At 42.3% G+C, this 13,877-nt stretch overlaps 3 protein-coding genes across 4 annotated transcripts in view; 1 reads left to right on the top strand and 2 right to left on the bottom strand.

Moving 5' to 3' along the window:
• KIAA0100 (KIAA0100 ortholog) overlaps positions 1-2,611 on the bottom strand; it is a 30,363-nt gene extending 27,752 nt beyond the window's left edge. Inside the window, exons 1-2 of the mRNA XM_010861689.1 lie at positions 2,552-2,611; positions 132-277 (exon numbers count right to left, since the gene is read on the bottom strand). Coding sequence (XP_010859991.1) covers positions 132-277; positions 2,552-2,611 — 206 coding nt within the window. The remainder of the gene's footprint in view (positions 1-131; positions 278-2,551) is intronic.
• Positions 2,363-10,102, bottom strand: SDF2 (stromal cell-derived factor 2). The gene is made up of 3 exons (XM_010861411.1): positions 9,638-10,102; positions 5,574-5,770; positions 2,363-3,035 (listed from the first exon to the last, which is right to left on the bottom strand). The coding sequence occupies exons 1-3, from the start codon at positions 9,786-9,788 to the stop codon at positions 2,748-2,750; spliced, it is 636 nt and encodes a 211-aa protein (XP_010859713.1). The 5' UTR covers positions 9,789-10,102; the 3' UTR covers positions 2,363-2,747.
• Positions 10,103-10,114: 12 nt separating this feature from the next.
• The window catches only part of SUPT6H (suppressor of Ty 6 homolog (S. cerevisiae)), a 31,300-nt gene continuing 27,537 nt past the window's right edge, over positions 10,115-13,877 (top strand). Inside the window, exon 1 of one of the 2 annotated variants that reach the window (XM_010861414.1) lies at positions 10,115-10,251. The gene's annotated coding sequence lies outside the window, so the exon portion shown is untranslated. Of the gene's footprint in view, positions 10,256-13,877 lie in introns of both variants that reach the window. The other variant, XM_010861413.1, reaches the window with a different exon arrangement.

Here is a 13,877-nt window from a genome sequence, read left to right as displayed (position 1 = left end):
CCCTGCCCCGCCCGACGCCCGCGATCCAGCGGGGCCGACTGGCTGCTTGCGCGAAGTGAAGGCGTGGCTCCAGAAGGAGAGCGCAGGGTAGCGGCCCACGACTGACATACAAGCCCCGCCCCCGGGCGCACCGTTCTGAACCCGGAAAAGCGGAGCCGGGGGTTTGCCACCGGCCCGCGGCCCTCCTCGCTGGCTCGCAGTGGCCTTCGCTGGGTAGTTTCGGCCGCAGAGTTCCACTTTCAAAGCAGTTTCCCGGAGTAGTTTGTAGTCTGCTTGGCTACTTAGGGCTCGGACTGAGGCTACCGCGGAAGTTATACTTCCGAGTCACACAAACTAGTTATCTTAACTCATTCTTGTCTGAACATCAGTAAGGAGGAAACCAAGAAGTAATTAAAAGGCCTCAAAAATCCCACCTCATTCCATCCACAAAGGAATGAGTTGCACCATTCTGGACTCTTCACTGCAGTTTTCAGTTACTACTGAGAATAGCACCATTTAGGCACTGGGCTAGGAGGGGTATATTACTGAAGTAGAGAATATTGTTCTTGCACTTCAGCAACAATTTACATGGGGAGCAAGCATAATTACATGAAATAGATAATTCAGAGTCAACTTTATTTTGCCTGTTTCCTTCTCTGTAAAATGAAGGCACTGGACAGTTTCTGTCCAACACTAGTACAGTGATGTCAACACAAGCTTAAATTTAGCTTTAGCTTCTTTGACATACTCATTCAAAATAAGTACTTCATATCCCTTTGTTCTGACATCCTAACTTCCTAAACATCTTCCAGGCTTTCTCTTGGAGACTTTTTTCACTCCTACAGATAAAGCACCATTTCAGCTTTCACCTAGGTTACCCAGAGTTGATTTTACCCCTCCAACTGGTTTCCTTTCACATCTAGTCAGATCTAGTCAGTCCTCTTATCGGTCATTTCACATCTCCCCAAGGCTCCGGCACTTTTTTTTTTTTTTCCTAAGTTCATACTTATCTCCAGTGCTAAAGGTCCTCCATCCACCTTGTAACCTGCAGCCCCAAGGTATAATCTTTCTTTCCTGACTTTCAGGAAGGGCCCAACAACTGAGTAAAAACACTGACCAAGCCACGGAGAAGTGGTTACAACACAACTCCCTGCTGCTGCTGCTACTGGAGTGGGGTGCCATCACCCTCTCCTCAACTCCCTACTCTTACATTATGAAGAGTTACTCTTTACTCAACTGTTTCCTATCACTTCCTTTCTCCCCAGACTGTTACCACTCTACTCCCAACCATCTCAGTAGCATGAAATGTTGATATTGTCTTTTTGGAGAGATTTCAAGCAAGCAATGCAACTAAAATGGAGAAAGAGGAGAGAAAGCAGAGATGGAGTTCCTCAAGTAGTTCCTGGCCTCAGCTTACTGAGACAAGTCCTTGTAAGAGATCAATCCTTTTATTATTATGGGCTACATCTGGCACAGACCTGATATCCCCAAATGTTCAACATTAACTCCCTAAAGCTAGTAAGGAAAAAAATCAAGGTTTCTAAAAATAAAAAGGTCCTGCTAAGTCATGAAATTCCAGCAGATGGCAGTCACTTCTGTTTATCACTAACATCCTTGAAGGACAGAGGAGCAAACCTCCTGGATCTACCCAGCAGAGAAAAGAAGTGAGGTAAACAGAGGACAAAAGCTTTCTAACCCCTTTTCAAAGAGAGATATTTATATTTGTCCAAAAAGTATAGTTATCTCCCAAGAGCTAAATACGGTTGTACTGCAGTAAAAAGAACATATGGCAGACACAGCTGGATTCCTATATTCAAATTACTTACTAGCTTTAAGAATTCAGGTAATAACTCAACTATTCTGTTCTGCATTGGTAAAATTGTAGTTATCTACCTGGTAATGTATTTGTGAGGATTAAATGAGGTGAGATCTATAATATGGTGCCTAGTATTTAGCAAACAGTAAATAAATGTTGATTCCACTTTCTACCTCTACCCCTTTTGCTCAAGTGCAGTAACATATCCAAAGTAAAACATCTTTCTGGCTATTTATTAAGGGTCTTTAGCAATAGTTAGTCAAAAATCTAATAAAGATGAGGTGCTGAGGGAAAAGAGAAAGTAAAGACAGAAAAAGCAGGATGCAAGTAAGGCTCTCAAAAGGGTCCACACCATACATGTATATGCACGGCTGAGTCCCTCCGCTGTGCACCTGAAACTATCACAACACTGTTAACTGGCTATACACCAATACAAAATAAAGTTTTTTAAAAAACGAGGATCTACATCAAAGGTTCCCATCATCTCAAAACTTAGCAATGACTTTTAGGACTCAAGGATTAATCAGATTATGAAATAGCACACCTTATAAATGACAACACAGTGACTAACAATGAAACTCTTTTATCGTTTTAAAGAAAGTGGAAGAAAAAACACACACATTAATAATCCATGATGCCAAATTTCTGAGGAATTAAAATTTCCTAGCTAGGAGGGATGCCTCCTTCAGTTTTTATCCTATTAATAAAAAGCTTCTGCTCCTTCACCAACAAGTCTTGTACTCAGAAAGAGCTGACCCAAGTCTGGGAGAAACACCCACTCAAGTGTGATGGGCTGAAGCTTCCAAACACAGCCATGGTTTCCTGTCATGCATCTTCATCTCAGTGGGGACACGGTCACTGCCCAGGGAACCCGTGGCAGGGACCCAAAGGGCGAAGGAGCAGCAGACGTCTAGGAACACTGTGTGGTGACGCTGGCTCGCAGCCTCCAGACTCAGAGCTCTGTGTGGTGGCCTTCTGCCTTCAGCAACTCACTGGGCTTCATGAAGATGCCTTCCATGGCTTTCCAGTAGTTGTTCTGGCTTGGCTGGGCCATGCCATGCACCTCTTTTTGCCCACTGATGGGTCGACCATATTGTTCTCCTGTGACAGACAGCAGAACCTCAGTGGAAGAATGCTTGAACCGCACCTCACCGTCCCTCACCCAGTAGGGCCCATTACAGAGCACTGTCCAGTCATCCAGATAATCGCCTTCACCTTCCTCACCAAAAGCACTCACTTCCTGGAAGACACAGATAGGTAGCAATATTAGTATAGCTGACACACAGGCTTGAAAAGGGGAGGGAGGCAATGGAAAGAAAACGAGGCTATCCAAGAGTGAAAAATAAAAGGCTCTCCAGTGTTGTTTAAAAATAAATTACTTTGCAAATAATCCTCTACTTGCCTTATATTTTCTATTATAGTCTGAAAACACTTTACCTCTTATTATTTGACTTTAAATATTCCTACCTCATTCCCTTAACTAGACATTAAGTGACCTGATGAGAAACACAAGTTAGAAATGGGATGGGCTCTGGAGACAGGCAAACCTTGAATGTCAGCTTTGTCCCTTCCTGTGTAACTCCTTTGCGCTTTCATTTTCTCCTCTATAAAGTGATGATGATAACACCTTACAAAATAATTGAGAATTAAATAATAAATATTAATTGAGCAAAGTATAGCAAAGTCTGTCTTCCACTTGTATTCTAATCCCATTCCCCATAAGGTCAAAAATTCAGAGTTTCTATAACAATTTTAAAAGTTGCTGATATTTCAGACATACATAATTTTTTTAATTGAAGTATAATTGACCTACAACACTATGTTACTTCCAGGTGCACAACATACTGACTCAATATTTCTAGACATTACAAAATGATCACTACCAAACACATGTAACTTAAATATACACTTACAGCTATAAAATTTTAGAAGATAAACTCAGTCAATTGGAAATAAAGACTAAAGGCAAAAGAAACTACATGTAATTAATAATCTCAATTGGAAATAAAGACTAAAGGCAAAAGAAACTACATGTAATTAATAATCCTACTACTATACTTGTATACTGGAACTGAATAAGTAAGTAAATGGATGACAGTGTTGGGAGCCAGGTGTCTCACTGTTAAGAGTAGGAATTTACAAATAAGCAGAGAGGAGCTAAAATGATCTATGTGGCAATGGATTAGAGTTGGAGATATCAGTAAGAACTCAAGTTTAACTTACAGATACAGACAATTACATGTATGATCACTTATAGACATGTACATATACACATACAGGCATGTTATTTCTTTGCTCTGGCAGGTGAGAGGATCTCAAAGAAACAAAACCCCAGTAGTAGTGAGTTCATGCAAAGTCTAGATCTTGGTTTCTAAGAATACTCTTCTCCAATAAACGGAAGCAGGACTCTGTAGGGAAATAGCTGAATCTAGGACTGGGGAAAGAAATAGACAAGATAAGCCTGTAGTAATTTAGTGCCATAAAGTAAGGGAGTGCTAAAAACACAGCCACACACAAACACAATGATGGGAGCATGTCAAATGGATACAGGAGGCAACTGAAAGAGCTCCCAACAGCCAAAGTTGGAATAATGTGAGCAACATAATAGAGACAGTGGTATTGGATAATAATTCAAAATACATATAAAAAATAATCCAGGAATCCATATCAAGAAGTCCATATTGGTATAAATAAATGATTGAATAAATACAGAAAAAAACAAATCTCCCATGCAGAAGAATTCCAAATAAATTATGTAGCTATCCCACCCTAGAGGAGGAGGAGCTAACTCCTCACTCAAGTAAGGGCTGTGCACAGTGACATAAGAGTCAAGAGTTCTTCGTCCCAAGAGTACAGTATGCAAAGGCAAAAGATGACAAGAATAACTTTACCAGACAAACCTGAAAAATGCTACTTCAGCCAGTTCATCAATATCAGCAATCGTAAGATACTATGTACCCTTGAGATAGGAGATGAAAATGGTACTTTACCTCTGTGGTCTACCTCCCCAAAACCTTTATAAATCTGGTCTAATCATAAGAAAAAGATCAGACAAATTCCAACAGAGGAGCATCCTATCGTATACCTGATTGGCACTTCTCAAAACTGTCAAGGTCAACAAAAACAAGGAGGATCTAAGAAACTGTCACAGCCAAGAGTAGCCTAAGGAGACAACTAAATGTAATGTGGATGGGATCCTGGAACAGAAAAAGAACATTAGGTAAAAACTAAGGAAATCAGAAGGAGCTATAGACTTTAGCTGATAACAATGTATCAGCACTGTTTTATTAACTGTAACAAATTTGCCATACTAATGTTAAAAATGTTAACAGGGAAAACTATGTACAGAGTGGAGGTGAGAAGAAAGCACTCATTAAGGGATCCACATACTCAGAAGTTCAAGGCTTTAAAAAAAGCGGGGGGGGGCACAATTCCTAATTCATTCTCCTAATGTGGTTAGTTGGCATCATTAGAAAATAATAATACTTTTTATTGCAAGTTTGGAAAACATTGGGTTTCTTTATTGCCAGATTTACCAGGATAACTTATGATACACTAACATATACCTAGCCTCTCTTTCTGCCTCATCTCTTGATCTAGATGTAATCTCTATTTTGACCAGAAACAATTTCCTTCTCCTTATAAGACAGGCCATTCTTCAGGTCTGCACAGAAGAGATTTATACCTGGAAGAGAAAGGGCTAAGAACCAAGATATCATACAACTCAACTGCGTAAATGCTCTGTTGAGCAGCAGTGACCCATAGAACGCCACCTCACCTGGTTTCCAGAAAGAGGTGAGGTGAAGTGGTGACTATGGAGGTTTCGGCCAGTGTTGACGTGTGTCAGCCGGATAGGCTGACCGCATCTGATGGGAGTTCCTCTCTCACACACTGTGGCTGTCTTCCCTCGTATCCTCCAGTAACTGTTGCTGTCATCCACAGAGGTTACACCTGTCACCGACTGCTGCCCACTACCTGTAGTCAAAAAAAAATTTATATCTATAAAGGACCAGTCAGAATGGCCATCATCAAAAAAAATCTACAAACAATATATGCCAGAGAAGATGCAGAGAAAAGGGAACCCTCTTGCACTGTTGATGGGAACATAAATTGATACAGCCACTATGGAAGACAGTATGGAGATTTCTTAAAAAACTAGGAATAAAACTATCACATGACCCAACAATCCCACTACTGGGCATATAGCCTGAGAAAACTGTAACTGAAAAGGACACATGTACCACAATTTTCATTGCAGCACTATTTACAATAGATAGGACAGGGAAGGAACCTAGATGTTCACTGACCGATGAATGGATAAAGAAGCTGTGGTACATACATACAATGAAATATTACTCAGTCATAAAAAGGAACACATTTGAGTCAGTACTAATGAAGGAGATGAACCTAGAACCTATTATACAGAGTAAAATCAGAAACAGAAAAACAAGCATCATGTACTGATGCATACATATGGAATCCAGAAAGATGGTGCTGATAATCTATTTGCAGGGCAGCAACAGAGACACAGACATAGACAATGGACTTATGGGCCCGGAGCCGGGCAGCAGGGCGTGGCTGGAGGGAGGAAAGGAGAGGGTGGGATGAACGGATAGAGGAGCATAGGAAAATGTACCATATGTAAAATGGATAGCCAGTGGGAATTTGCTGTGTGACTTGGGGAATTTAAACTGGGGCTCTGTGTCAACCTAAAGGAGTGGGATGTGGTGGGTGGTAGGAGGAAGGTTCAAGAGGGAGGGGATGTGTATACTTATTACTGATTCATGTTGATGTATGGCAGAAACCAGCACAATACTGTAAAGCAATTACCCTTCAATTAAAAATAACTACATTCAAAAAATTATTGTTACAGATTCTTCTCTTCTAACCTTCATCAATAAAGGGTTTTTATATACAAGGAAAAAAAAAAAAAAGGAAAAGAGGGTGAGCTCAACCTGACTCCTCTCTTTCCTATGGCTAATAATGTGCCCTGTGTCATTAAAAAGGTTTGGAGGAGTGGGAAGGAAACCCTATGTTTCATAATATTTTTTTCTTCTACAACATTAAAACATGTATGAGACACACAACATATTTACCTAGTATTAGTTACTATATGATGAACTATATTTGAGTGTACCGTACCAGAATAGTCCAAAAATTTGCATCAAAGGACACTAAATAAACGAACATATGCGGTTTTCTTGACGCACAGGCAGTGTTTAACCTGTATACAGTAGCCTGGATATCCCCCAGTATATGTCAGTTATCTAATCATATTTTTAATTGTTTGTAACATTATTCAATGTTCACTATATATTACAGTCTACTACCTGCAGTCAAAAAAAAAATCCAATATTTTTATTACAATCCAAAATTTTTTTATCCTATTTCACAATGAAAATGAGACCAGTTTTTGCTGTCAACTTTAATCCAACAAGCCATTACAGTTATCCAATTCCTTTAAGTAAAGTATGAACATGTTACAAAAGTATTCTTGAGTCATTTAAATTTGGTTCATGATTACAGAAGGTGTGACTTTGCAGGTTAAAAGGTTATCTTACCTCCTAAAAGGTTAAATATATACCTACAGACTTGAAAAAAGAGGGATTATACAAGTAATAATTGCTAACTAGCAAACCTGTATTTGAGCACTTACTAGGTGTCAGATACCAACTCAAGCCTTTTACTTGAATATTCTTATCTGATACACTCGTCTATTCTCTGGGATACGTTTTACTATCATTGCCCCCATTTTATACTGGAGTGTTAAAAAAGATGAATGATATGTCCAAGATTACACAATCCCAAGAGACAGTGCAGGGTTTGAACCTAGGTGGCCGACTCTACAACTCTTAACCACTTGACCACTTGGCTTCCCACAAAGCTTTATTTACTGTCAAGCTCTCCCAAATAGCCCACTCATATAAACTCCAGAGCCATTCTCTTCCCTAGGCCTCATTCAGTACTCAATTCTATGAAGGTACTACATATTTCCCAGACGCTCTCCTCAGTCATTATTGCCTGTTCCTCCTAGCTTTCCCTTCAGTCTCCTAGGCCTGTCAGACAATAACCTTTCAATGACACTTTCCGTTTACCACTTAACATACAGTGTTGTACCATAGTCCACAGTTACCTGGATGAATGTTTATGACTAAACTACCACTTTCTCTCTTGTTTCTTCTACTCAACCCCATGATTCTGTACATTTTTTTTAAGGGTAAACCAACTCTCCCTCCTGAATTCCGGTCACTGCCGTAACAGTTCTCTTGGTCCTCACTTGTAGCTTCACTAAATCGCAGTCCTCACTTTCTGTCTCTTACTTTTTCACTTTCTGTTCAACCCTCCACTTCCTCTCCCATTCTTAAACTTAGGGATTACCCAGAGTTCCATCCCTGGCCTTAGACATTCTTAAATAATGGTTGGGGATCAGGACAAAAGCATTTACATGTGCTTCAGTGAGCTTTTCAAATTGACACCAGATTGCAAACCACAGTTCATCCTGGGCAATTTTATTTACTCTTCCCACATCTTCAGTCACCACTGAGACAATGATGTTGTACTTAACTCTCTACCTCAGGCTCAGCACAAATCTCTCTTCTGAGCTCCAGACTTGAACCTGGTTCTCAAATCTGGCTACCCATCAGGAGCATGTGAAGAGCTTTCTAAACCTATAGATTCCTACTGGCAGGCCTCTCTCCACCCACATTCTGACTTGATTTAGTAGATCCAAAGTAGGAAACCACATCAAATTAAAATACAATAAACCTGACATATAGTAGGTATTCACTTAATAATCACTAAGATTATTAAGACATCCCAACAATGACAATTCAGTTCCTCTTCTAGTCTAACTGGTCAGACAGGTTTTGGGTATCATGAACTACAGACCCATCCCCATCTTAGACCTATATCCGTCTAAGAGAACTCTTTCCTCTCTTAGCTAATAGCATCATCAGTTATCGAAGACAGAAATCTAGCAGTCATCTCACACACCTCTCACATCTCACTAGCTGAACCTCTTTCTCTCCTTTCTGTTTTTGTTTTCCTGTAACGTGCTGACTGGCACACTACTGTATTTCCTGTACCTAGAACAACCTTAGGCACATAGTAGTTGCTCACTAAATCTGCATTGAATGACTGAACCCACAAATAACTGCCAACTTACAGATGAACCCACAAGCTAAGCATTTTAATTTCATACATTAAAAAGCCCTCTAAACAGTTTCCTCTTCAATTCCAGTTGAGTCCTTTAGTTTTTCTTTACAAGAAGGGCAAGGTTTGAGTGAAAAGAGGCCAAAGGAAGAATTGAAGAGCAAGTGTAAGATGGAAAAGAGCTAAACAGAGGGTTATAGTCTTTAAAGACTGAGGTCTTCGAAGACTTCGGCAATGTAACAGCACTTACTGTACTTTTCTATATGTCTGTCCCTCCTTCCCTGAGTACTGCCGGCCTGCAGTAGCTGAAAGCAGGTTTTGAACCTGGACAGATTTGGATCGAACCCCGTCACTGTCATTCACTAGTTGCCAACGCCTTGAGCATGCGATTTATTTGAGTGTTTCCTCATCTGTAAAATGAGGATAATAATAGTCTATACCCCGTAGTAACGTTGTAGTCTTTAAAAGTAATTATGTAACATGCCTGGCACGAAGCGCACCAGATAGAAACTAGGATTACGATTAAGATGCCTAAGGACCACTGAATTTTCGGACTCGGCCTCCAGACCTCAGGAAGCTCCCTGGGTTCCCCTAACCTTCCGAGACCACACCCCTCAGAGTTTCTCCAGGCTCCGCCCCCTCCGGAGCCTACCAGGCCTTCCCAGCCCACCCGAACCCCGATGGCCGTACCTGATCCGTAGCGCACGTCGTGTGAGTGCAGTCGCACGTTGTGGCGCGTATTGAGCAGCTTCACCACAGAACCGCACGTAACGACAGCCAGATTGGACGATCCCACAGCACTCCACAAGCCCCCGAACAACAGCAGCGACACCACAGCCATCCTGGCTGTAGCGCGGAGCCCCTAATCTCCGAAGAAACTCCGCCCCTGCCCGGAAGCGGAAGCTGCAAGCGGAACCACAGAGAAGAGAAAAGGAAGAAGCCCTAGCCTGGTCTTTATGGTTCTTTGCTAGAGCGGCCTAAGGGACAAGCTAGGCCTGGTTGCTTCCGACCCGCTTAGTTGTTTCCCGGAGCCCTGTAACAACTGCTTTCCTGAACCGCTTCGGCCAGATAACCCCCTCCTCTGACGAACCCAAAAATGCCGAGTGGGAGAAGAGAGCACGAACTGGCCCACCCACTCCCAGTGACAGGGCGCCGGAAGTGACGTAGCACGTTGACGCAGCAGCGGCGGCGGTGGCGGCGGAGGGGCCGTGCGGTGGGTCCGTACTATCCTTTCCCAGTCTCGGTTCCACGACTCCATTTTCCTCGGTGGGGGCTTAGAGCACCAGAGAAGCGGCGGGCCTCAGGCAGGTAAAGTTTGGACCGGAAAGCGTGTCCCTCGAATGAGTCAGGTAGGGAGCCAGGCTCCTAGGGCCTGGTCCCGTAAGGGACGAGGCACTGGGGAGCCGTATACGGGAAGAAGGGGGGCCTCCGGCCTTCCCGACTCTGTAAGGGAGAACGAAGAGGAAAGCGGGGTAGTTGCTCAGAGTCTCAAGGTTCTTCCCAACCCTGTGCCATCCAGAACCCATGAGTTGGGTGGCCTGTTGTGTCAACAGACTTCCTGGGATGCCGTCCTTCTCTCGCAGCTTCTGAAAACTGGGCCACACGATAGGGTTGGGAATGGAAGGGACCTGGGGCTTCCAAGTCAGGATCAGCTGATCGAATTGTTTGTCCTGGGGACGTGAAACCTACGGAGCTTTGAGCAACTCGGTCATCGGGCTAGAAGGCGATGCCAAATTCTGTCTTTTTTCATGTTGTTGAATAATATAGTTAGAACTTTTTGTAGATGGCTACATTCCCTGTGGCTCAGCGATAAAGGATCCGCCAGCATTGCAGGAGGCACAGGAGATGCGGGTTCGTTCCCTGGGTCAGGAAGACCCCCTTGGAGGAGGAAATGGCAACTCACTCCAGTATTCTTGCCGAAAATCCCAGGGACAGAAGAGCCTGGCAGGCTACAGGCCATGAGGTCGCAAAGAGTTAGACACAACTAAGGAACTTGACACACACAGGCACACACATCTATCCATCCATCAAACGCTTACCACACACATCAGATTGGACTATTAAGTCAGAAGTTTATTTTCTTCCAGTTTCTGCTTTCTCTTCAAGGACTCCCTTGAACCAGCCGAAGCAATTCATTTCCCTTGTTCGTTGCAAGTACTGATGCTTATTTTTCTGTTATCTATCCAAAAATACTTCTGTAGAAATTCACTGTAATATCAGAAGTAGCAAAGGAGTATTAAGTTACACTGCTGCTATTAATGAACATGAAGAGTGTAAAGATTTTGAATTTAATTTCTTTGGAGGAAAAAAGTTCAGTTTGACCTTTTTAAGTTCAACTGTTTATCTGAAAATTGCTGATTTTTGTCTTCTGTGTATTGATGACAAAAGTATGATTGTTCCCCCATCAGTTGTGAATTTAGAGCTCTTTTATATGACTTGCCCTCCAGCCAGTAGAAGTCTGAAACATTTGAAAGCTAATTTAGTTGGTTTGGGTGGCTGCTAGATCAGATTAGCATGGTATTGCTACCATGATTTAAAGAGGTTTAAATCTCATTCAGGGACTAATCACACCAGGAAGTGGTAGTCACATTTTGCAGTTGAATTTCCTTCAGAGTTTGATGTTGGGTTTTCTGCATGCTTCCTTCAGATGATCCAGTCCTGTGGCTTTAAGTACCATCTGAAAGCAGGCCTCTCCCAAGTTTAATCTCTAGCCCTGCCTTCTCTCCTCTGTGTTTAAGAATCACACAAGATACCTGTTTAACAGCTCCATTTAAAAGTCTCTTAAACATCCCAAACCTGGCATAAGAAAAAGAAAGTTGTTTTTTTTTTCCATCATTCCAAACCTGCTCTTCCCTACCTTACTGAGTGGTACATGATGAGAGTACCAAAGCCAGACCTCTTTCTAACTAACGACTTAGGTCTTTCATTAAGTCTTGTCACTTCTACCTTCAAAATGTATTTCAAATCTCTCTTCTCCGTTTCCTCCCTGTTCCAAGCCACCATCATCTTTTGCCCAACTCCCACGATAGTATCTTCAGTTTCCTCTGCTTCCACCTAGAACCTCTCCCAGTCCATGGCAGGATCAGATCAGATCATGTCATTTCCCTTTCCAGTGGTTCTCTGTAGCCTTCACAGCCCAGCTTGAGCAGGTCCCTTCTCCCTCTCACATTCTTCTGCCTTCACCATTCTTTGGTCACATGACCTTGGGATATGGCCTGCTGTGTTCCAAGTTCTTGCCCACCTTTTCTGCCAGAAACCGCTTCTGGCTCTGCATACCGCAGCCTACCCGTGCTTCATGTCTCAGTCTAAACTAAGTCTCTCAGAGGGGAGGGTGTTTATTTCCTTCCTATCATTTATAGCCAGCTTTATTTTGTTTGTGGTCTGTCTCCTGGACTAGAATATAGTTATCCTAGGGGCAGGAATTTTTTGCCTTGTATGTGCCTGGCGTGTAGTAGGCACTCATTAAATAAGTGCTTACTGAAGTAGCAAGTAAACTACTAAGTCAGTTCTTGGTTTAAAATCCTGTAGGACTGTCCCAGCACCTTTCAGTTAGAATCCTAAATCCTTAAGAAGATCCTTGTGACCTCACCTCTGACTCATGGACTCTCTCCAGTCAAACCAGCCCTCACTGTTCCCACCTCAGCATATTCTGAGCCTTGTGCCGGAGCTCTTTTCTCCCAACAGTGCCGCTCCTTGAACCACCTCCAAAGAAGCCAGCTCTTCTAGTTAGTTAATTCCATTTTCCTTTAAAAAAAAAAAAAAAGTCAAGCCACTTGCTCAAAATCAGGTTAGAATCCTCTATTACAGGTTCCCATGGTACCTTTGCCATCATTTCTTTAAAGACCTTCTTTAAAGACTTTCCATACTTGCAGATCAGGGGTTACCAAACTAAGGCTCCAAAATAAATGGGCCAAATTAGGCCGCTCCCATTCATTTACATACTGTGGCTGCTCTTGTACTGCAAGGGCAGATCTACCCCTTGGTATTAGAACAGGAACTATCTGCTCCCAACACCCTCTCCATGTTGCACAGGATTCAGTAACTGTTGCAGGGATTCTGAATCTGGTTACATATTGTTGTTTCTGCTCCTCTTTTATTTTTTCCTTATCTCCAAAGGAAACACAGAAAGAAAAAAATAAATTAATTATTATGTTTTAACCATTATTAACAATAGTGGCATTGAAAAGATTCTAAGAGGGTTATTTCTTATAAATAATGGTGTGCATGTTAAAATGATTACAGGTAAAATTCTAATGATGTGATTAAGATTTTCCATAACATAGTTCTGAATCCCAAATTTAATAAAAGAACTTGTTTTAAATGGATTCTGAATACTTTTGTCTATTAAGCTCTTAGGTTTTTGGATTCCAAATTGGGTAGTCATTTGTGAGCATCATTGGAATAGTCCTAGGCTCTTGCTCATCAAATGCAGAGTGTCTTATAGTTTAAACGCCACACCAGACTTCTGAGGCTATTCTTCAGACCACTGGGCCCTTTCAAACCTTTTGCTCATAAGGTTTTGCTCATGCTGCCTTTTTCTGACTATCTTCTTACCTCCTCTCAACTCAACTCAGTTCAGTTCAGTTGCTCAGACGTGTCCGACTCTTTGCGACCCCATGAATCGCAGCACACAGGCCTCTCTGTCCATCACCAACTCCCGGAGTTCACTCAGACTCACATGCATCGAGTCAGTGATGCCATCCAGCCATCTCATCCTCTGTCGTCCCCTTCTCCTCCTGCCCCCAATCCCTCCCAGCATCAGACTCTTTTCCAATGAGTCAACTCTTCGAATGAAGTGGCCAAAGTACTGGAGTTTCAGCTTTAGCATCATTCCTTCCAAAGAAATCCCAGGGCTGATCTCCTTCAGAATGGACTGGTTGGATCTCCTTGCAGTCCAAGGGACTCCCAAGAGTCTTCTCCAACACCACAG

Source organism: Bison bison, unplaced genomic scaffold (assembly GCF_000754665.1).
Source record: "Bison bison bison isolate TAMUID 2011002044 unplaced genomic scaffold, Bison_UMD1.0 scf7180017864472, whole genome shotgun sequence".
Taxonomy (NCBI): Eukaryota; Metazoa; Chordata; class Mammalia; order Artiodactyla; family Bovidae; genus Bison; species Bison bison.
The sequence above is the reverse complement of the archived record's forward strand: the minus strand, read 5'-3'. Positions and strand labels throughout refer to the sequence as shown.

Coding starts and splice junctions, on each gene's coding strand:
- SDF2 (XM_010861411.1), bottom strand. CDS start 9,788: ATGGCTGTGGTGTCGCTGCTGTTGTTCGGGGGCTTGTGGAGTGCTGTG. Junction 5,771..9,637: donor CGACGTGCGCTACGGATCAG/GTACGGCCATCG, acceptor TTTTGACTACAG/GTAGTGGGCAGCAGTCGGTG. Junction 3,036..5,573: donor CACCTCTTTCTGGAAACCAG/GTGAGGTGGCGT, acceptor TGTGTCTTCCAG/GAAGTGAGTGCTTTTGGTGA.